This window comes from Maylandia zebra, linkage group LG2 (genome assembly GCF_041146795.1).
Source record: "Maylandia zebra isolate NMK-2024a linkage group LG2, Mzebra_GT3a, whole genome shotgun sequence".
Taxonomy (NCBI): domain Eukaryota; kingdom Metazoa; phylum Chordata; class Actinopteri; order Cichliformes; family Cichlidae; genus Maylandia; species Maylandia zebra.
Window position 1 is genome coordinate 19124528 of NC_135168.1, and position 24112 is coordinate 19148639.

Consider the following 24112-nt stretch of genomic DNA (forward strand, 5'->3'; position numbering starts at 1 on the left):
GTGTTGAAGCAGACTTTCTACACTATGAACAGATTACCGCTCTGAATCACTACTTCATGACTTCAGAATAATGAGGGTGAAGAAAAACTAAGTGAAGTTTGTTCTTTTTCAATACAGGTTAAGGGTTGAATGTCAAGCCCGTCAGGAAAAGCTTTCAGAGCATCATTTAGGGATACACCGCAGATATTTGGCTCATATCCGCCTGTTTATGCCTAAATAAAGCTAAAAGGAGTATAGTGATGAAGGAAGCCAACAGCAAAGAGTTGGCAATTAGGAGGCATTTCACACCTCTGATACCAACAGCTTTTCTTGGTATGTTTGCAGTATATTTATTTATTCATTAAATTTAAACACAAACTGTGGTCATAGTGAGTCTTTCTGTGTTGGTGTTTCTTGCTCTCACTTTAGGGTTGTTGTAAAACAGGGCCTATAGTTTGTTGTGGACTCAGACCAGTTATTCCTGCTATACTTCTTTGAGGACTGCCATGGTTGGTACGCTGTAGCGGTCAGTAAAACCTGGCAGGCATGCACAGAATCCTACTTTCACTACCTGATGACAACATTTTTGTCACTAAGACCTAGGGCTGAACGATTATGGAAAATAATCTAATTGCGATTTTTTTGCCCCAATATTGCGATTGCGATGCGATATGCGATTATTTTTTAAGGTCTTTGTCTTCTGTATTATTAAACAAAGACAAGCAATACATCATATAGTATGGCCAATACTATATTACATTAATTTTAAACTGTTCTTTCCTGGAAGACAGACCTCTGTTATGATGACATGAGGTGATGCATGAATTGATGACTGACATTTTTATTTAACTTCTTCAATCACAACAGTATATATTTGAACATACACAATAGTTTATTTTTAGCTTACAAACATCTGAGCATAAAGTGCTGACAAGGAACCCTGGTGTAAACATTAAAATGAAAGTCAGTACAATGTGCAGATTGCAGAAATATACATAAAAAAAATCAGTGGCTTTACCACACTCAGTTTTTCGACATCTGTGAACTACTAGACAGTCATTCAATTAAAAAATAATATTAAATAAATAAAACTAATAAATAAAAAATACACACATCTTACTGATCTCTGCAGTCAGTAACATTACACATAAAGTGCAAACATAATAGCAATTGTATAAACACACACACAAACACGCCTTTAAAGTTTAAAGGCGTGAAATTGGACGGTCTAGCCTTCTGATTAGCGTCACCGCTGTCTCGGTGGAGTTTAATAAACTCGGCCGTCTGCTTCTTGCTATCTAAAATATAACCAGACACTGGTGTAAATTCTCGACTGTCTCATACTTCTGTTTAATAAGTTTTCTGTTTGACGTTTAGTCAGCTGTGTGAAAACCAAGGAGGAACCCACCCGGGGGATTAATAAAGTTTTATTTTATCTAATCTAATAACTTTAATCTCAGCCAAACCGATTTACTCACGAACAAACAAAACACTGAAAAAAGCCCAACAATAACATTTTTAGGTTGTCTAAGTGACTTATATATTACGTTTAACCCGAGCAGCGAAACTCCGCGGTGATCTGAAAATGATGTGCCGGGAGTTGTGCCGTTCTCGGCCGCATCAGTAACCCTCGAGCTCCCGGCTAGCTGTCGAGCTGGTGGGTAGCAGACGCCTCTGAAAACGTCGAAGCACTTTTGCAAATATGGGATATCTTGATAAACCGAGCAGATATTTGATGTTTACACAACTACTTTCTCGCCTGAAAATATGTTAAAAGTTTATTTTGTGACCCAGAAAGATTAGTATGAGTAATTTTAAAACTTAGTAGCGGCCGCCATTGCTGGAAACTGGAGTTTGGCTGGGCCGCGCTATGAATTCTGGGATATGGTAGTAATTTGGACAGCCTTATAATCGCAGTATAATCGCAGCCTTTGCGGTTAGAAAATTGCACTTGATCATGTCGCGATATTATCGCAAATGCGATATATCGTTCAGCCCTACTAAGACCCCGTGGAGCCCAGCAGATTTGCTCATAACCCTTGTCGGGAAGCATTGCAAGCACAATGCTGTATTGTGCTTGCAGTAATCTTAATGTGGTAATGTCAGCTTGATTTTTTTGATTATTTCACTTCACCAGTCAGATTCACTCCACGTGAGATTTATGTGTGAGGACACATTGGAGTGAAACTGAGATGCAGGAAAGCTGAAATGAAACTATATTGCAAATAATTTAGGAGAATCACATTATACCTGCTGGCTGGGTAGAACCTTTCTATTTCTTTGCATATTCTCCTTGTGCCTGTGTGGGTTCTCTCCAGGTACTCTGGCCTCCTCCCAAGTCCAAGACATTAGCCTAACTGGTGACTTTAAATTGGCTTCAGGGGTGAGCAGTTGTTGCTCTGAGTACTAAATGGACTGGCGACCTGTCCAGGGTGTAACATATGTGTATCGCCCAATGTGACCTACAGCTCACCAAATTACCCCTGGTATCAGATTGTTACTGTGTTGCCAGATGCCTGTAGTGTGGCACTAATTAATAAAGCTGATGCTTCGTTCAAACCGAACACCACTGGTGCACACACTGAAACAATGACGCGGTGAATAAATGCATAATTCAGCGGGCAATGTGAAATGATGGTATCAGATTGTAAGTCACTGTGATTCCCACCTCTGCTGCTGACAGGTGAGACGGGCAGGAAATGAGCTGAGACACAGAGGAGACTGAAATGCATCAGAGACCTTTCATGAATTTGATAATGGTAGTTGCAATTAAAAGCTGTGTGTCTTACCCACTTGTCCTCCAGGATGCTGCTTTTATCTGATAGTCGACAATGGTGGAAGTGTCTCTAATATAATGGTAGAAGCGCCGTGCCTTTTGTGCTGCTTTCTGCAGCTTTTAAATAGCTGGTATCCTTAAATGACCCTGAATGCAGCGGCCTCAAGTTGGCACTGAACTGAGCTGAGCTCAGTTGTGGTTTGTTTTGTGGTACGCTTTATATATACTGTATATTTCATCTCTATTCCATCCCACAGACAGACATAGATGGTCAAATATGATTTCAAAGCAAAGCTCTGACAGCCTGAAGGTATTTTTTCCCCTATGCTGTCCAAATAAAGACGTGATCTCAGAACAGCGTGTTCATAAAGAATACAGATGCGTGTTCTTCCAATACGATGTGGAAGACTGACTTTGCTACAGGTTTGTAATTGTTTTGTTTAGAGGTTGCAAACTAATCTCACATGCACGCTGCAGTGCCAGAAGTTTGTGGACACTTCCTCTTCTGTTTTTAATCAGTTATGTCTTGATGCTTCAGCATACTAGAGCTGCTATGGGCCAATAATTGTTAAGTTTTAAATACCTAATTAGTCACTTAAGGTAAAGCAAGAAATGACAAATTTTAGAAAGTGTCGGCAGTGCGCATTCGGCTACAAAGAAGCAGTTTTTATCGGGCTTGTGTGGAAGAAATGACCAACACTACATCCAACACCTCTGGGAACATGATGGTTCAAAACTGGCAGGAAGCCTGTAATGTTATATAACATTACATTAAAGTGAGAGTCTCTTATGTTGAAATGTAAAGTTCAGGTGTACAAATGTGTATTTCAAAGCAGTTGACATGCCTCAAGGAGAGTTTTATTCCTATGTGTTTATTATTGGACTCAAAATGGGACAAATGAGCCTCATTTATCTGATAACGTTGCATGATGGAGACACTCAGTCAGTCTTTCTGCTGAACAATTTGTTTTAGCTCCCTACTGCATCCCTTTAAATCAGCGTTGGGCAATTAATTTTCCCAGAGGCTGCATGAGAAACTAGGACTAGGGCTCCACCAATAATCTGAACTCAATTCTGCTTAATATATATCTCTTCATAAATTGGTGCCGGCAAGGCCAGGATTATAATTTCCGTATCCACGGAGCAGTAGGGACTGTGGGATGCAAATTTCATCGTCAGATGTTTGCATGCCTGTCTCTATAGGCATGTATAGTATTACAGGAAGGACTACTAGGCCCTCGGGTCTGCAACAGAGTATAGTTGAGTCCCAATATAACTATAACCCACACCTGCCTTTAAGCCATCATTCTCCTAATTGGCTGCCCTTGAACTTGAAGCTGCAGCAATTTTTCTGAGAAAACCATATAAAGGATATCTTCACTCTGACGTAATAGACGAACAAAGAAGAAGAACAAAATGTCATGAACATGGTGTTTACAGCAGTCTTAAGTTTAAGCTTTTGGCTCACAGAGTTTATCGGTACCTCTACTGACCTAACTATTAAGTCTGAGCATCCACCACAGGAGTAGATACACAAGGCGCTGGTGGATTTTTACATTTAAAAGTCATCCACATATTGTGCCAAATGATGAGGCTAGGGTAAAATGATGTTTCATGCTGGTTCCTTTTTAAGCTCATTTCTATTTTTATTTGTATTTTTTATTTTTTAAAGCTATTTTTATGTGTGTTCCCGGTGGGGGTCATCTCAGGCTTTGGAAACTCTGAACTCAACCCAACGTCTGAAGAAATATCAAAGATTACATCACAGAAAGGTTGCTGGATGTCATGTGACTGTAACATGTGTGTGAATCTCATCGACGTGCTGCCGATCTGTAACAGGCCGCCATACAGTGTGTGTGTGTGTGTCCTCAGCAACCGTCGCCGCATGTCATCTCTGTCGACTAACTGGGCTAATTTCATGGTCTGATGAGCAGACAGAGGAAGGCTGGCAGACTCACCGTTGAAGGCAGTTTCTTTTGAAGCTGTGAGTGTGTATGTGTGTGTTTGAAGGAGCGTTAGGGGTGGTGTGTGTTCGCCCATCGTGACTGGTGTGGTTGGACTCCTACAATTAGGTGATGAATCACACAGCGGCGGCAGAGCCAGTCACTGCAGCATGGCCGCTTTCCCTGTGTGGAGGACGACGGTGACGTTCACGAACGCTGTGCAATGTTAAACTAAAGCGGGGTTTCAGTCAATCCTGCTTTTTGTGTGTGTGTGTGTGTGTGTGTGTGTGTGTGTGTGTGTGTGTGTGTGTGTGTGTTCCCTCTGGCCGAGCAGTCGTTGTGGCGTGTGGGTGGTACTGAGATGTGTAGTTTTCCAGAGTGTTTTTTGACTGTGGGTGGCTTTCTTTCTTTGGTTTTTCAGTAAAACACAACCAAATATAAAGCTGTTATTTTAATAATTAAAAATCTAAATAATTATTAGGTTAAATATCTGGTACTCTGGCTCTATGATTATGCAGAGCAGCTCAAGTTAACAGAAGGACGGATGCTTAAAATCTGACAGCAGATTTAGAGACCTGTAGGAACCACAGCCGTGCTGGTAGATGGTTGATATTTTATTCACAGTTTTTTCATATATAAGACACTGATGATCTTTTAAACCATCAAAATCAGGTGAATTGATTCACAGATATTAAAGCAAGGCCCTGTTGCTATAATTACTTATTATTTACAATATTAAATCTGCTTCTTTCTGTGTTTGTAGGCTTTGATAAGAGGCTCTTCAGGATGAGCAGCTAACACTGACTGCCGCACAACCACAGGAAGAGACGTGGCTGCTGCACCACCCACAGTTGACGCATGGCGGTATTAGGGGTAAGAATCGCTCTGTGAGGTTTATCGGTGCTTGAAGAAGTTAGAATGTTTTCACAATAACAGGAAGCATCTTTTCCTTTCATCTTTTCAGTTTCTGTTTATGTATAACCTGTGATATTAACTGTCCTCTAAAAACGTTCTGTTTTGGTGTTATGATTCATAACAATGGTGAAATAATCGTTGAGCATTTGAGTGGTTTTCAAACATTTTATGTCCAAGGGAGACCAAAGAATGAGCCAAAATTTCAAGGGACGCTTATTGACATGTTTACAGAAAATAGCCTTCATTTGATTAAAATATCATAATTTCTTCTTTGAGCTATATACAGCAGTATGGTTTAAAAAAATGTACAGCTTTACTGCTAATAGGCAAGCAGCAGACACATAAGTTTGATTAACTCATCGTCAGCGAGTGTGACCTCTAACCCCAGGTTGCTCTCCGATGCATCCATCAGAGTGTGAATGTGTGTATGAATGTTAGTTAGACAGCACTAAAAACGCAGAAAAGTGCTTGTGTGAATGGGAATGAACGAGTTGTGTAAAGCGCTTTGAGCGTTCAGATAGAGAGCTATATAAGAACCAGTCCATTTACCATTTACTTTAACAAAAGCACATGTTAAATTAACTCGCAAAATTCTTCCCATGAGCGGATGTCCCAGCAAATTTCCCCCCACGGTCTGACTGAGATGTAGCTCTCCATTTTTTTCCTAGTTTCTCTGAGCAATGCACAGACTGTACAGGCCTTGGTATCCTCCTAAAGGTTGAAGCAGATGACGGTACGATTGGAAAAAGTCTGAACAAGTATTGAAGGTCTGAAAGGAAAGCCTCTTCTCTCTAAAAAGAAAATGACAGTACGGCTTAGGTTTGCAAAGCTGAATTTGAACAAACTACAAGACTTCTGGACCAAAGTGGAGACGTTTGTCCATGATGCACAAAACCAAAGACAGCATATCAGCACAAAGACACACCAGTCGTCTGCACGATGAGAGGGCTGAGGATTTGGGCACCTTGCAGTTATTGAGTCAACTTTGAACTCCTGTGTGTACCAAAGTATTCTAGAGTCAAATGTGAGCTCATCTTCCATTTGCTTGAAGGCTAAGGCTTAGCCCAAAATGGGTCGTATAACAGAACAATGATCCCAAGCACAGCAGCAGATCTACAACAGAATAGACCTCAGCCTGACTGAGCTGCTGTAGTTGGACATTCAGAGAGCTGCGCATGAATGCAAACCTCACTGAAATGAAGCAACATTGGAAAAACGATTGAGCCAAAATTCCTCCACAGTGATGTGTTAAACTGATAAAATCATAAAGAAAATGATTAATTCAATGTATTGCTGCTAAAAGTGGTTCAACAAGCTCCTGAATCAGGTGTTTATTTAGTAGATTTACAGTTAGCTCTAGAAATGTGCCTTCATCTGACTATCCAGTCCTGTGAAAAACTGTAGTTCAAACTACTGCACAACATTTGGAAACCTCCGGCCTAATAAGAAACTGAAAAGGTTTCACTCCGGTGGTGTTTTTTCAGTGCTTTACTTGAAAAGTTCACATTTTGGGAGGCAGCTAAAGAGTTGAATGGATAAATTAGCATCATATTTATTATTTAGTAATGAACTTAAACATTTGATTCTGCATCAAACTGCTTTTCTGCCTGAAAAATTGGTTTATTACTTATTTATTTTTTTCCCCCCAGAAGTAATTATAAATAACAGATGTTCAGTTTAATATTGTGCTAGCTAAAATATAAAGTTTCAAATTTAGAAAAATTTTATTCAGTATTTACCTTTGATCAAAAATATTTTATTTATTATCTTACCACAAACTTCTTCTATCATTAGTAAGTGCTGTTCATTACGAACTCTTTAAATGTCTCTAAACTTGTGTGAAAACCTGATGTTTTGAGGAACATTTTTGATTGTTTTCCATCCTGGTGTGGAGACTCTTGAATCGGTCTGACACTCAGGAAGGATTTCTGAGCAGCTTTGAGCCTCTAAATAATGAATGTTGGCTGTCTCACTGTCTCCTTCACTGAGTGCAGCTGGCCATTATCTGAGGTATCCTTACTGGTTGTTGCACATCTGATCATTTGGCCTCAGCAGTCAGTCTGCTGTTGTCAACCTTTATGTCTCTGATTTATCTGTCAGGAAGGAAATATTGCAACTTTTGCATATTAATTACATTTGATCCTTATGGTAAATTTACTAAACCATAAAAACATGTATAGAGTGTTGGGTCTCCTCAGGGTGACTCTTCAAGGCTGAAGGGCTAGATCCAGTCACATAAAAGAGAAAGATGCCACTCAGACATCCTCTTCTAAAAACGATCTGTGACAGTGGAGATCAGAGCAAGTTTTAAAAAACAAAAATAAAGCTTTTCAGGTAGTTTTCCAGGTAGTTTTCCCCACTGTAATTCAGTTGTAACTAAGTCAGTACATCCGTCTCGATCTGAATGAGACTGACTAAAGCAGGGCGTGGAGGAAGGCCACACAGTGTCGGAACCACCAGAATATAAAAATGGATTTTGAATATGCCTTTTGCTCATTGTTTGCACGTGGAGGCAGCAAAACCAAGACAGAGCTAAATGAAATTCAAGGTCAACTTAATGATTTATTTATCAGAAATTCACAAAAAGCCTTATAACTATGAAAGTGACCTATACAAGTGTGGTGTTTTGTCAACATATAGATAGTACCATATAAAGACTTAAAATCTCAAAATGAATATTTAGAAAAGATTCGAGCTCTCTGAGTGCTTCTTTTTTTGTAGTTTAAGGCTTTTTGTCTTTTTTTTTCTTTTTTTTTCTTATAAATAAATGATTAAGTTGACATTAAGGACCACAATGGACGTAAGCCAAATTTTATTGACCCCATTCGACACACCTACACCTACCTAAGTGTAATCAGAATTCATTCTAAACCTTTCAAGCTATACTATTTACAGACAGACACACAAATGCTACATAAAAGATTATCAGGTGGAGTTGATCAGATGGGGTCACCAGTGTTGCTTGATGTAATCAAAATAGGCTGAAGTTAAGTTTAAAAAAAAAAAATTTAATCAGAAGGAAAGATAAAAGCCATTTTTGCCTGTCGCCTTATCTTTGATTGAGCCTCAGTTCTGTTTATCAAGGCGACACTCTGTCAACTGTAAACTTAAGGTTTCCACCCAAAGCAAACGTGTGTGTGTGTGTGTGTGTGTGTGTGTGTGTGTGTGTGTGTGTGTGTGTGTGTGTGTGTGTGTGTGTGTGTGTGTGTGTGTGTGAGTGAGCGAGCGAGCGGGGGCAGTGTGCATGTAGCACACAGCTGTTTGAGGCTTTATGCATGTGACGACTGTAGGAGCTCTGAACTGTAGGAGATTACAGTAGTTTAACAGAGGACACACATTTAAACTGGAGTAGGAACAGTTGAGATTTTCTAGCCTAATTTTAAGCATTTATTAAAAAAAGATGAAACTCTAGTTATTTAGTACATAATTTTCAACTTTCCAGTAAGATCTGTCTTGTTTGTAATTTTATTTGTACTAATCTAAACAGATCTAAAAGGATTTAAAGTCACATTTTTAGCAGCCACTAAGTGAAGTTTCTGGTCTGACAGGTGAGTTGACCGTTAACACCCGAGCAGAGTTTCTGTGAGAACGGTCGACTCCCTAAAGATGCCCCTCGCAGAGTGAAACCACAGTTAGTCATGCTGTTACTCAACGCAAACTCAGCTCCTGTTTAGCAAATCACTGCTTTCAACATAGCTCCCGTGCAGCTCTGTTAAAGCATGAATCACCAGATGAGCAGCTCCCCCCGCAGCCTGTTCTGCCAGCCTGTCTGAGAGCGCCGCTATGCTCAGCTAAAGGCTCGGCCGATTTCGTCGTTAGTTCGAAGTCATTACTGCCAGCATTTGGTGATTCACCTGGATTGTCTCAGGTAGGAGGTAAATTGAAGGGAACAGCAGGGCTTAAATAGCTGCAGTAGGCTATAAAACTTTTTCTTCAAAGGCATCAAAAGATTAAAAACCCTGTTCTGACGAAAGCGTGAAAGATGGCTAACTGCTAAATTTGTCTCCTCCTCCAGAACCCCGACATGCTGACGAGGAAGATAAAGCTGTGTCACATCAACGCCCACATCACATGTCGTCTGTGTGAGGGCTACCTGATTGACGCCACCACCGTCACAGAGTGCTTACACACCTGTAGGTCCTCCCCACCCCTCACTCTGTGATTTCAAGTACTCTCGCTTCTTCTTTCTCATCTGCTCGCTTCTGTTTTTAAGTTTTCTGTTGTGTGTCACACACACACACACACACACACACACACACACACACACACACACACACACACACACACACACACACACACACAGGCTGTTTTTGTCTCCCAGGATTTTTCTTGGCTCTTTGCCGTTCGGGGAAAAAAATCCTGGAGGCTGAGCGATGCTTCTGATATCTGTGCAGCGCCGCTTGTTGCTGTTTCTGTTGGTCAGGTTGACTGTTGCTTCTTCCTTTACTGTTTCTGCAGAGCATAATCTCAAAACAATCTTTATTTGTGCTGGTGTTTTCCAACAAATGGCTTTGAATATGAAGTAGATGCGCGTACAAAGACTCACAAGAGGGCAGACCAGATATTCTGCACATTTATTAGTCTCATAAAAATATCAAACTAAGTCACCTCTTATGCATCAGCTGGGTGTTTTCAATAAAGCGCCGTGATAACACCTGGTTCATGCTGCAGGTAGAGGTCTTATCTTGTCTGATCCAATGCCTTAACCCAGACACAAAGACTCATCTGGATCCATGAGCATCTTTAGAGTTCTCTTACAAATTCTATGAAAATAAGTAGTTTTTTTTAGGACGTAACCTTAAAAACAGAGTTTAGTCAGCGTCTTCAGTAAAAATGATGAAAAACCCTCTCTTAATCAAAGCTGTGTCCACACTGGACGCGACCAGAAGTGACCATAGTGATAACCGCTGGTGACAGGAAGTGGGCGGGGCCCGAGAGAAACTTTTCTCAGTTTCCAGGCGAGCAACTGAAGAGACCAATAAGAGTGAAGAACACTATTAGTCGACATGTGGCCTGGTGGTATATACATTAGAGGATCGCCTAATTAGCTGGAGCCTGAAATGTTGCAAGCGATCGGCCACCAGCTTCAAAGCGATGCGTGAGCAGCCCACTGCTTCCAGTCTGGATGCAGCAATGGGACGCAGGTTTAAGCTCAACTCATACAGTGTAATTAAAGGCGTTTACATGTTTGTGAAGGCAGGCTGTGCGAAGTCAGTGCAGCTGTCACTGATGTTAACTCAGCCAAAGAGGTTTTGTAAAAAGTTCAGTTTTGAAACAATGAAAATTGTGCCAGAGGTGATGATTGGGTCGACGTTTGATCTGGATCTGCATTCAGGATTTTTTTTTTTCATCACTGTGAGGACTGTGGATATTTCCCATCCTATCTGAAACTGAAAATTAGTCAAGTGGTTTTATTGTCATTCCAACCATGTGCAGCGGTACAGTGCAAAATGAAATGAGACAGTATTCCTCCAAGACCATGGTGCTAAATATGACGTACAACAAACAATATAACAGACAATCAACACAGGACTACATAAAGTGCAATATACAAAAAATACAAAAAATAGCAAACCAAAAAAACAAAGACTGCAACACCAGACACAAACACAATAGTGCAATAGAAATGTGCAAAAAGTCACTTTTAGGTTCTTTATCCATGCATTGGTCTTGTTTTCCACAAACACAAAACTTTAATCCCTCTTTTCCCCCCAAACACACACATTCTGATCCTGCCTTTAACTCCTAAAGTTTCCTGGACTTAAAAAGACTCTTTAACCAGTGTCTGAAGGACTGATTATAAAGGCGTTAAGTTTGACTGCTCACATTTTGTTTGTCTCATGAAGAGGCTCCTCGTGGCTACACTTTCTTACCTTTTTATTTTTATTTTTTAATATTAGCAAGTCTTAACCTTAATTAATGTTAATTTTGTTTTTTTTTTTGTTTTTAACATGAGCTCCAGATATAAGGGCCACACTTACACCACCTGCTGGTTAGTACAGTTTTGGTGATAATAGGATTGGTTTTAGACAGTCTGTTGCTGAAATACAGAGTGACCACTTCATTAGTGCACAAAAAAAATCAATCAGGTAACAGAGTTCACCTGTGATGATGACTGTAAGGTTTTTGTTATTGGGTAAATACATCAAATCTTAAGATACTTGGGGTCTTAGTCATGACATTGCATAACATAAAGAGCCATTTCTTAAAAGAAGGAACCAAAAAGAGAAGTCTTTGCAGAGGACTGGTTCATATTGGAGAACATGTGTATGCAAGGTACGTGTCGGAAAAATGCAACTGAAAATGGTTTTGGTTAAATCAGATTCAAAAACTGATATCAAAAACTTTTTTAAAAATTTCTTGGAACTTCTAAACCTTTTCAAGTCGTCTGTTTAGACACGGAAAACTGAGTTGCATAAAGGTAGAGCCTATTTTAATGTATTTTGCTGGTGTATTTAATAAAATGGCATGATCGGCATGTAAAAACAGAAGCAACGTCTGGCAGAGCTGCTTTAGAGGAAAAGAGTCAGATACGTTGCACTGGTTGTTGTTGGTTTGTGCTTTCTAGTGCGTGAAACCAGACGGCGCTCATGCAGAAAGTCTGATTCTGTGTGTTCACCGGCGTCTGATCGTAACGGCTGCAGAGTTCATAATAACTACTGCGTATGAGCTGATTGTGCTTTTGAAAAGTAAACAAACAAAGTAATCCAGGACTCCTCAAAGGCCAAGAGAAGCTAAAGTGCAGCTTCAGTTGCAGCGCTTCCGAAATTAAAATGTTTTCTGGTCTTACAAGATGAAACTGAATGGCTTTCATTTGGAGCATTTGAGGTAATTTACAGATTAAAGGCCTTTTTAATGGAGTTTGAAAGTTTGGTCAGCAGCCAATTTGATTGCGGATTTGATTAGTGGGCGAGTAACTGAGAGTTGCTCCGTGTATTGGCAGCAATAAGTAAGAAGTTGATGTTTTTAATGTAGAAGGAGCTTTGCAGAAGAAATGAAAACGACAAAAAACCAAGAACAAAGAGGAAATAAAAGGCTTGACGACATCAGGCGCTGAAACCTCAAACGCGAAGGAAATGTTGTTTTTGTTTTTTATGTGTTTTTTATAACTTTACAAGAAATCATGTTTACTCTGCTGCTGAATTTCTTTGATTTTTTTTTTTTTTTTTTTTTTTTGCTGATTTGTCACAGATCTGATCACACAAAGTTTAATATTAGTCAAAGATAACTCGAGCATACAAAATGCAAACCAGACATGTAAAGCCAGGTGGCTGCGTCTTTACAGGGTTAAAACCTGCATCGCTGCCATTATGTCAGTTTTTCCGCAATCAAAGCTGAAAGAGAATGAAACCGTGCAGACTTCATATTTTCAGCAAATGAGATGGTTGAGTTTGAATAACTAGGCAGCCGATGGGGTATTTTGTTTTATTTTTATTTTTTTAAAATAAAGTTCTCAGTAGGTTTTAAACCTCTTGAGGGCGTCTGGCTTCACCTCCTCCAACATGTCACCAAACACTTCCTGAATACTGAGTGAGGCCTGGTTTATCCTGCAGTCTCACTTTTAAATCAAGTCATCACGTGCTGAATGGCTGCACATTGTTTAGCATTTTATTGCTTTTTTTCCCCTCAACCTTGAACTTGACATTTCGTAATCCCCGCAGGGGTCTCCGAGTTGTCGAGGCCTTGGCCTGTCTCCCCCCCACAACCTTAAGTGCCCTCTAATGCTCACATGAGAGTCTTTAGATTGCCTAGCTAACCACACCAAGCTGCTCATGTTGGCAGATTAAGATGGCTGTTTTTGTGAAATCACAATTTTCTGATGCAGGATAATAAAAAGTGTCCAAGCATTCTGAGCTGGGGGGCGCTCTCACCCCCTGTGGAGCAGCTTAATTGAACTTGACACATTTATTTCAGGAACAACACACTCAGCATTTGGGGAGATTAAAAAATGATTTGATAAATTGGACACTGATTAGAGCAGAACAGTGAAAATAAACATAACCCTGTATCAGACATGTGCTGGAATATATGTTAAGATAACCACAGACATTTTAGTACCTCTCTTGCCCACCAGAGGGAGCTCTTCACTCACAGATGGAAGCCCCTCTGCCCACTTAAGGCGTCTGAGTCCAGACGTGACGCTTTGACTCTCCCTCTCACTTGGAGAAAGGCTCCACCATTGGAGAGTGGAGACAAAGAGATTCACATCACGTCACCACTGCAGCTGTTCTGACAGATCGAGCTCTATTGTCACAGAAACGGGAGGGGAAAAAAAGTGTGGCTGAGATGGGTAAAGTGGTGAACCACGTGCTGCAAATTACAGTGCTGGGTTGTACACAACATGTGCTGTACACATGAAGGGATCCATAGGTGAGGGGTCAGTTGCTTTAAGCACAGGCATTGTTGGCAGTATGAGATTCATTAGACGCAGTTTGTGATCCAGTATGTCTTTTTTTTTTTTTTTTTTTAATTAGTGCATCCTTGGATTACTTGATTATCTCACTGTCTCGTGTATTAAATGGTAAGTGGCCTGTATTTATTTACAGCTATACACACAGTCGGTGATGTTTGCTTTTTTTTTGGAGCTAAGACTCTTTCACATGCACTTGTGATTAGTGAGATGACCCGCTGTGCCACCTGAGCCACCTTTTACTCAAATCAACCGTTTTAATGAGCAGAAATATTTCAATGTTTCCTTGGGTGATGCTTTTATTTACAACCATTTAATAAGAACTCAATGTGAATGAGCCGGGTCAGGAAATAAGGGCGCAGCCTGTCTGGCTGGGAAAAGGAGACGAGATTATTAATGGAAACATTTGCAGGTTGTTGTTTGAGCGAATGCTCTTATCGTTCAACAGTGAGTGCAGCTAGGGAATCGGCTTCTATAATGACTTTAAAGTTGTTGTTATTATTTTTTAAATTGAGAAGATCCATAAAAACCCGTAAGATTTGAGGAGATTTTACAGTGGGGAAAAATAAATGTATGCTATATTTGAGATTAAAGAGAGAGGCTGTCTTTAATGCCTATGTAGTCTAGCAGAGAGCACTGATGCTTATCATTTCTGAACTACATCATCTTGTCACCGAACGCCTGCTTACATAAGCTGATGTCACTTTGACCATTAAATATCAGCTGGAGATGGTAAAATTCACCTTAGTTAAGTTTGCCAGCTTGCCCCTGAACTTTGCAGACAGACTGACTTTAATCACCTTCAAAAAATAAAACTAAAGCTGTTAGCAATCAGTACTACCTTTGAAATCTTGCTATATTGTGTTTAAGAGTTCTCAACTGGAGTTGAACTGGGGTCAGGCTGGTGAACCAGTACAGTGTAACCATTAAGGACACATTCTCCTTTATTTGCTTTATTCTCCTTTATGGCCTGGAAAAGCAAAGCCTGTTGAAGAAATGGGGATCGGACTAAAAAGACATTAAAAAGTTTAAGAATACTAACACACATCCAAAAACACCCGTTGGTAAAAACTCTGCCTCCTGGTGGTGAGAGTTTTAGTTGCATTTTAAAGAATCCAACTGATGCGGGGTGTAATGGTTGACCAAAAGATCAGATTGGCCAAGTGTGTTTGAACTTTAAGGTCATTCGTAGATTTACATGAAGAAAGAAAGAAAATAAAGCTACACAGCAAGTACAACAGCGCTGCACAGAGATCAACGAATGCAAACTCGAGTGTTAAAAAGCCGAGGAAAACGGTTTGCTTTTCATGTATTAAGCAGGGAAATCTAAAAATGTGTGGCAGATTCTTTTCTCTACAAATAAAGACCTTGAATGAAAGATGCGTGTGTGTGTGCCCACGATGAAGAGTAACCGTACATTTCTGCTGTGCGTCTCCAGTCTGCAGAAGCTGCCTTGTGAAGTATCTGGAGGAAAACAACACGTGCCCCACGTGTAGGATTGTTATTCATCAGAGCCATCCACTGCAGTATATCGGGTGAGTGAGGAACCACCGCAAAGTGCACACACACAAACGCACACACACACTCACTCATTCACACTTTGAGTGCCATCAGCTGTGCTCTGCCAGTAAACAAACTGCCGAGGACCAAAGAGCCGGCGGTCCTTTTCCATTTGATTTCTGCTCTTCTGCAGGAAACAAAAACCCTCTCGGGGTGGTCCGGCTGCTTTCTTTTGTAGATTTGCACCTCGCACAAAAACACTTAAAGCCCACACCCATTCACAGCTCTGTTTTCTGCACAAGAGTCTAGAAAATACATGCTCATTGTACAGTTAGTACAATCAATGTATTATTAAACTTTGACCATTTAAACATGGAGGGCTGAGCGTGAGCAGCTTCTCACATTAATCACACAAGTCGGTGTGATTTCATTGATTAGGTTTGCCTGTAATCTGTGGCTGGAACGATAACAGCTCTCCCCGTCTGCCTTACACGATAACATCGGTGCAGAAGGTTGTTACTGTTAGTGATGCAATTATTACTATGATTTTTACAATAATTTATTTATTTTTGCCTGCATTGCTCACCTGAAATGTTATCAGACCAGGAAGGACGGCGGTTACATTTTTATTTCCCATGTTTTTCTCCTTTTTTGGATGTGCAGTAATACTTTCGAACACCCGTTAAAAAAAAACCCCCAACTTTGGGATCTGTGGAGTTTCCCTCTACTCTTATTAAAGACTAGTAAAATACACGAGCTAAATTATATTTTTCTCTTTAACCAAAGCAAAGAGATCCCTTTATCCACATTGCACATTTAAAATGTAAAAAAACAGCTGTAGCCCACTGAGATCCAAAGATGCTCATTGTCTTATTTTTATGTTTTATTTGCTTATGCTCAAAAATCTTCAAAAGAACAAACATGTCTGTGTGCATTATAAAGCGCGGCTCAGTTGCTATAAAGTAGATATACAGTAGATGATCCTGCAGCTATGATCATAAACCGCTGCTGGGATTTTGCATCAAAGTGGCATCGCAGCTCGGCGTTCCCCACTGTTTCTTGATAACTAAATATGAAAAAGGAAAGTTGTACTTCAAGTCTGTTAATTGAGTAGCGATAAGTGCGTTGACTTTTGTAAATATCTTATTGCTTTTGGAAGCCGTCTCCGGCTGGTTAAATCCTGCTCTGCGAAGCATCGTGTGGTGTCTGCCCCTCTGAGCGCTCACGCATTAACGTCTGATAAATGTGGCACACAAACCTAATGTGCACCAGCAATTTAGTCATTACTGTGTAAACTGCGCTTTCTGCAGACTCATTGTTTTGCAGGAAATGCTCCATTTCAAACGCATTAGCTCTCTGCGCAGCTGTTTGGGGTTTTTTTCTTCCTCCCTTCATTGTTTGCAGGAAATTGGAGCTGATGGAAAACATCACAAGTGATTTGAAGGCAAAACGCCCAGCAGATGACAAGCAAAACCCCATCTGCTCATTGGGAAGATTGATCAAAGTTGATGTTTGAGATTTAGGCTTAAAAATCACAGTCAGATGTCTCTTCAGAGAATCAGCTGGGCAGAACAAATCCTGCCGTTCCGCCCGCCAAATGTGGCTTTCTTTGATTGTTTTAATCCATTTTGTTTTCACATACTTTAAATTGTTGCGGTTACATGCGTGCAAACAGCTTGGGAATCAGTAGCTCTGGGAAGGAAATGTGCACATATTGTTGCCACTTGGTCTCATTTAGTTACTTCAAAACATGGTGTTGATTCATGCCACTACTTTTTTTTAAAATGATATATTTGTTACATTTACATTTTGGTTTCTATGTGTGTTAACATTTAGAGACAGTTCAGGGCTGCTGGATCATTTTATTTAGAGTTAATGTGCACGTCACTCTAATGTTTTCATAGGCTTTTAAAACCGAGTCCATAGAAGGAGGAGAACAATGCCTGTAACTCAGTGTCCATGTGGAGTTGGCCACTGGTAGCCAAGGCTTATCTCTTCTTCAGGAAGGAGCTCATGTGATAAGGACATGGTGGCATGGGGGAGGGAAAGACATGCAGTGGCTCATAAGACCCAATCAGAGCAGCAGATGTGGGTGTGTGAGACTGCAGTCGTTTTAGTTGGCACAATCACATTTTAATTGTTGGGTTCTTTATGCTCTTATTTGCTTCTTTATCAGTGATAACTCAGGTGATTTGCACAGGGCTGGATGATGAACACACTCATTGTCCTTTTTTTTTTTTTTTTTTTTTTTTAATGGGATATTTATTTGACCTTTTAAAGTCTCATGATTCAGAAACTTCCAGGCGGGATCAGGAAATAAAAACACAGAAACACACAAAGTATTTGTGATTTTTGTCTACATTTCTCACAACGTGGACATTTTTAACGCCAGTAACAGATCTCAGGGCTATAATCAGTTTTGTCCAGCAGGGGTCAGTGTTTCCCTGCTTTTTTGCAGGGGATCAATCCTCAGCATTAGGTGGCTAATTTCGGTCCCTGATATAACTCCTCCTCAGTGGACAGCAGGGGAGACAAACATGTCACATTTTTATTTATTCATTTTTCTCCTCCATAACCTTGCAACAAACAGCACACTTTGTCTGTTAGCTGGCTGTCAGCACTGGGTGTCAAAACACACCATCACACATAACGCGTACCCACTGTGCACCATGTCACCAGCACGGGGGAAGCGGCCATTTAACCATTTAACACTCTGACAGAGCGCATGCTGAACATCAGCCTTTGAGGGTGTCAGTTGGGGCTTTGTGAGATTATTTTCTTGCACGTCACCTTGAGATTTTCAGTCATTTAACAGGATAGTGTTTTACAGTGCAGGGTGGCAAGAACTTATAGTTTTACCTCGGGGCATTTGCAGCATGTCATAACAGGATGCGCAAAATCTACAGGTTCTCAATAGTTCAACCAAATGTTATTCCACCCTCTCAGACTGCTGCGTGCAGAGGCTGGACTGATTATGCAGCATTACATACAAGAAAAGGAAAAAAATCAAGGGGAATTTTGATAAGAAAAGAAACAGCAGAATATTGTTTCCCACGTTCTCTCCTATCATGTTGATGATCTCATGACTTCAGACTGAGTTTTTTTGGGGTTTTTTTGTGGATTCCAGTCCAGACTTGAAGGTAGGGATCCACTGCTGTGAGTTACAAAAACATGCAAATGTGTTATGAAATTGTACAAGTGCATCTTTACCTTGTTCGCTGTGAGTTTTTGAATCTCTGGGTTTGAAACTCAGTTGCTTTTCCCTTTTTATAATGTTAATTTTCACTGCGTGTTAAAGTAACTAATTATTTTCTTGTCCCTTATAGCCATGACAGAACAATGCAAGACATTGTCTATAAGTTGGTACCGGGACTACAAGAGGGTAAGTATTGTGTATTTATTTCCTGGGATGCAACCTACAAGAGATCCTTCCTTAAAACGTAACTTTTTAGCTTTCCCTTGCATGCATGCTTTGATAAACTGACTGAAAAATGGATCATTTTAATATTGTTTTTCCTCGCTGTTGTACGTGAACCTCAGAACTCCTAAGGAACAAGCTCCCTGTAGTGCACACATGCTTCTCTAAATGTTAAAAAGATGACAGCATCAGCCTTGGCAAAAAGGACTTCTGTTTTTAACTCTTTTTTTTCTTCCTTTGGCTCTTGTGCAGCGGAGATAAAGAAACAAAGGGAATTCTATCAGAAGTTGGGGATGGAGGTGCCCGGAGACATTAAAGGAGAACTTTGCAACATGAAGACTCATCTAGATCAACGCAACGGTACGTTAGCCTCGCAGACTCGCGCTGTTTTCAGAACCACAGAAAATCTTTCTTATTGCTTCATCTAGTTTGGAGCTGGCTCTGCATTAAACCAACACTTAACATGCACCTGTGACGGGTCTCTTATTTGTTTGACGTGAAGGATTTGACCTTTAGTCAACACAGCCTTAACGGTGGCACATAACAGTCTCAGTGAATGCAGCATACGAGAGGATGTTGTTTGGCTTTGTCACGTGATGCTGCTGTGAGTTGAAGGTCCTCCAAATAGCACCAGGGCTCAACCTGGCTGAAAAAAGTACTGCAGGCATGAAAACAAATATTTCCTGCAGCCTCTTTGAAAAATGGTGTAAATAATGTTGTATTGATTGTCCGGGCGGATTTTACCTGTTGGCAACCTAAACAATCTAAGACACATGCACAATATGCATTCACATATTATACTTAAATTATGCATGGTAACGTGCAGATATTGTATTTACATACTTGCACTCAGTATGTTAGTAGAATTCAATTTTCAATTCAAGTCAGTTATGTTTTTTTCATATCTTCTCATACCATCTCAAAACTATTTATATTGTTAGACAAATATCCTACAGTAATGCAGAGAAAACCCCAACAATTAGACGAACCCCTATTAGCACGAACTCAGCAACAGTAGGAAGGAAAAACTGAATTTTAACAGGAAGAAACCTCTGCAAGAATCAGGCTCAGGGAGGGGCAAACATCTGCTGTAGACCGGTTAGAAGTGACTGGATGGAGACGGGACAAAAGACGAGCTGTGATGGATGTAGATGGGTTTGTTTGTTTGTTCCCAAGTCTTTAAGAGTGTGGCATTTTGATTGTTTTGCTTTTTTTAAATGAATGTGACAAGTGAAGGGTAGAAACCTTACTGAGAAACCTGCCGGTCACAGATCCCTAAAGAACAGCCTGCTTATCATGTTTCATTCTAAACTATTCTATGCTAACGTCATGTTGTTATAAATGAGACTTCACCTCTGCAGTGTGGATGTCGTGCTGATAATGTGTAAAGAATGAAGTCTCTGGCCAGTAATGAGAAACATTAGAAGCACAACCAAGAGTAAGAGCAGAAGCCATTAAACAGTACAGATAAAGACAATTTAGCCAATCATAACGAGCCTCTGGCCTGCTCTTTGTGCACAATGGCTTTTCCAAACCTGCTCGCTTCCAAGGGTTGGTGTAGATGTGTACCCAGAGGGCTGTCATGCTGGCAGGCCTAATCGCTAGCTTAATCCCCCTCTCTGATTTTGGTAATTAAGGTTCAAATGGAAGTGGAACTGCTCTCTGGATTCTCGAGCTTTGTCGCTGGAAGTCAGGTTTAGCTATAGAATATATACACACACACACACACCTCTAAATGTTCATACCCAAACACATTTTAAGGACCATTTGCACAGACGCCAACAGAAAAAGAAACAAAGCAACTCCTGGGCTCCATTTCACCATTGAACAAACAAATGTGTCTCTAGCTTTGAGCAGTGATAAAAAATAATCTTGACTTGAGGAAACTATAGAAAACCAAATGCATGTTATGGAAATAGAAATTCACTCTCTTTCGTGCGTTTCTGAAGATTTTAAAGCTACCAGCCTTTTAAGGAATTGAAAGCTTCCTTTTAACTCCAGTGAATTTCAGATAATTGGTTTACCGTCTGGTCTCCCTCAAAGCTCGTCTCTATATACAATCACTGAAAACACAACAAAGAAAATGTCACACTGCACAACAAAATTTCTCTTTTCATTTCATCCATCTGGTTCAACAATGTAAGAAAAAGATCTTAGACTATTGAGCTGTTATAACTTTATAGTATTTAATCCATTCGTGCATGTGTGTTGAGCCAAATGGAAGTCTGAATAGAAAAAGGCATCGTGCATAACATCCATGTGTCAGGTAGCCGGCTAATGGCACACCATCTTGTGTGCAGTTCTCCGTAATGCATCCACGGTGAGTGGTCTTTTCAAATAGCCACTCTTGAAAAGACTCACCATGGTTGTACAACACCATTAGTGTTAGATAGTTTTGCAAGTGCCACAAATTGAGCTAAAAATACAGCCACAGTTCCCCAGTCATGGTTTAGATTGCATAAAAAAGTTTCGACAACGCCAGCAAATGTTTGAGAGAGACAAGAAAGCCGAGGAGTGTCACAATATTACACATAGGTTAGATTGATCACAAAGTGGTGCTTAAGGGGTGGTTTAGCAGCAAAAATCCTACTAGGCTGAGTATGTAATATTACCATCATCTGTCTATACATACAAGCTAATGCAGTATGAGGCACTGTAAATAAAAACGCACATTGCTCAGAAGCGATAAAGTGCATCCTGGGTATGTGTTAGTCATCTGGTTGTGGTTGACTTGTTTTACAGGTTGTAAATTATCTGCATCCATCTTTAATCTGGACTCAGCGATTTGACATTGCATCCAGATTCTTTGAAGACCTGTCAGGACTTTCATTAAAGTTACAGAGATTCTGTTTGCATTGACTTGAATACATGTGGTATAAAAGCTTTAAAGTAGTAGGCAGTGATTTTATGTAGGCAGGCGGTGTTCGGTTGCAGCGATGGCTCATCTGAGTCATGCCCCACGTCCCACTCCAGGACACGGGGGTCAATGCCAACAATTCTTCGCCCCAACTGGAAAAATAATAATAATGAGGTTTTCTGGTTTTAAACTACTCAACAAAAAACTACTTTGTACTCTATTTTAAAATAGACAATACAAATCTAGTTTTAAATTGTGCAGCTGCTGGCCTCTAGAAGCTCTACTGTATTTCTATTTTCTTCTGTTTTGTAGCTCTTAAAGCTGGGTAGATTTCCCAAAACGGTGAAAAATATTAAGTCATAGTCAGAATTTGTTTATCCAGCATCACCGCGAGCAGGCTGGTTTGTTTACTTGAAATCTTTCTCTCCCACCTGAGAAAATGGACGCTCCTCATTAGGTTCCTATCTAAGAATAGCAAACCAAAGTTAACAGATGGTATCGCAGAGATCACACTGCACTAACAACAGGTGACAGTGGGCGCTCTGTAAATGTTTCTCCTGCCAGAGCTGAGCAGTTTTACACTTAATTAAAGGCTCATTTACCCAGAATCTCAAAATTAGGAACTTTTTTTTAGGTCCTTCTAATCAGCTGAATAAAGTTAACCTCTTCCGCTTTATAGAAGACACTTTCTAATCCATGAGCACAGAAGTCACAACCAGAGGTTGTAATATTTGGAAGAAAGAGTGTGTTTTCAGGAAATAAATGACGCAATGTCTGTTAATTAAACAGAGCACATGTAGTACAGACCTGCATGTGGATCTGAATCAGGGACATTGTGAGTCATGTTGGGACCTTAATCCAAATGCTCCCTCAGTGCATTAATACCCTAAAGAGATGAACAATTACAGAACAAAAATCACATTTTATTGATTACAGGGGACCAGTGGCAGTTCATAATTTGCCCATTTTCTTCCTTAAGTGTTGGCTCTAAGTATGACATATTTGCAGCTTGTTCCTTGACAGTGCATAATCCAGCTCTCTTATCAATATGTTCCAAACACTTTCCAAGGCGGCTTAACAGAGTACCTCCAAGCTCTGCATTCAGTCTCACAGTCTCTCACAGAAACTGCAATATAGAGTTATCTGTCAGTAATATGCTGATTGATTGGAATATACTAATCATGCAAAGCAATATTAGAGATGTTTCTGTGGACTTTCTTGTGTGTGTTTTATTCCCAACTGAAGGTTTACTTACATTAAGACAAACGTGGCATGTGCAACAGGCCCAATATTTTAACCACTGATAACACTGCCATTAAGCTATAATACTGCACGATTTAAGCCTTTGCACAGTAGATCTAAGCCGTGTTAGCTGTGCTTTTAAGTGCATAAGCTGAGTTTTTTTTTCCAAACACTGTTAAAAATCTGGCCTCCTCTAGTATACAGCAAACTCATTTCTCTAAATGACCTTCTTTTCTGAGCACTTTACACAAGAAAATAGGGAGACATGGGGCGATGATGAGTCTGTCGAGTGCCCTTTTCTACTTCATGACAATATAAACGCCCACTCACTAACACACAGTTTACTCCATCTCACTGCCATTACACAGCAGAATCACTCGAAAACGTTGTAGTACATGCCTTTGGGATTCGACTGTTTATAAGAGTTCCCACAAATCATAAACCTGTCAGAGTAGATGATTTTTCTGAAACAAAAAGAAATTTTGGAAGAGACAGACTGCTCAGTCTTTCTAATCCCCAGACCCAAGCAATCAACCCATTACACGATGCCATCACCTCGAACAAAAGCCAGGACTTCATGTTTGAGTCACTCAGATGCTCAGGAGTTGTTTGAAGGTGAGGCACAACAATAAGAGCAAGACCCTGGTGATAAGCAATCAGTGAGGCACACTCTGGAGACAATCACCACAGAGACACCAGAGCAGCTCAATAATACTTGGTGGAATTGGTGACAGTTAGCCCAGACAGAAAATGGTCACAGAGGGGTGCTCCCAATAGCATCTACTGTCTGAGTAGGACTAAACTGTCCACACACACACACACACACACACACACACACACACACACACACACACACACACACACACACACACACACACACACACACACACACACACACACACACACACACACACACACACACACACGTTATTACATCCACTGAATCCAGGAAGAACAGACCGAATTTCTTTGTTTTTTAAAGGTTACAGAAAAGCAATACTTGCCCATGTGGCAATTTTGTCACTGCAATGCAATTTTGACTTTGATAACCAAGTTTCATATCTAAAAATTC

The 24112-nt window shown here is 40.3% G+C and overlaps 1 protein-coding gene across 3 annotated transcripts in view; it reads left to right on the forward strand.

Annotated features, from left to right (window-relative positions):
* The window catches only part of pcgf3 (polycomb group ring finger 3), a 69154-nt gene that overhangs the window by 27570 nt on the left and 17472 nt on the right, over positions 1-24112 (forward strand). For 2 of the 3 annotated variants that reach the window (XM_004571140.4, XM_076889877.1), the window contains exons 2-6: positions 5462-5571; positions 9629-9746; positions 15462-15558; positions 18850-18905; positions 19194-19301. In XM_004571140.4, coding sequence (XP_004571197.1) covers positions 5557-5571; positions 9629-9746; positions 15462-15558; positions 18850-18905; positions 19194-19301 — 394 coding nt within the window. In that variant the 5' untranslated portion in view covers positions 5462-5556. Of the gene's footprint in view, positions 1-5461; positions 5572-9373; positions 9482-9628; positions 9747-15461; positions 15559-18849; positions 18906-19193; positions 19302-24112 lie in introns of those variants that run through there. The other variant, XM_076889885.1, reaches the window with a different exon arrangement.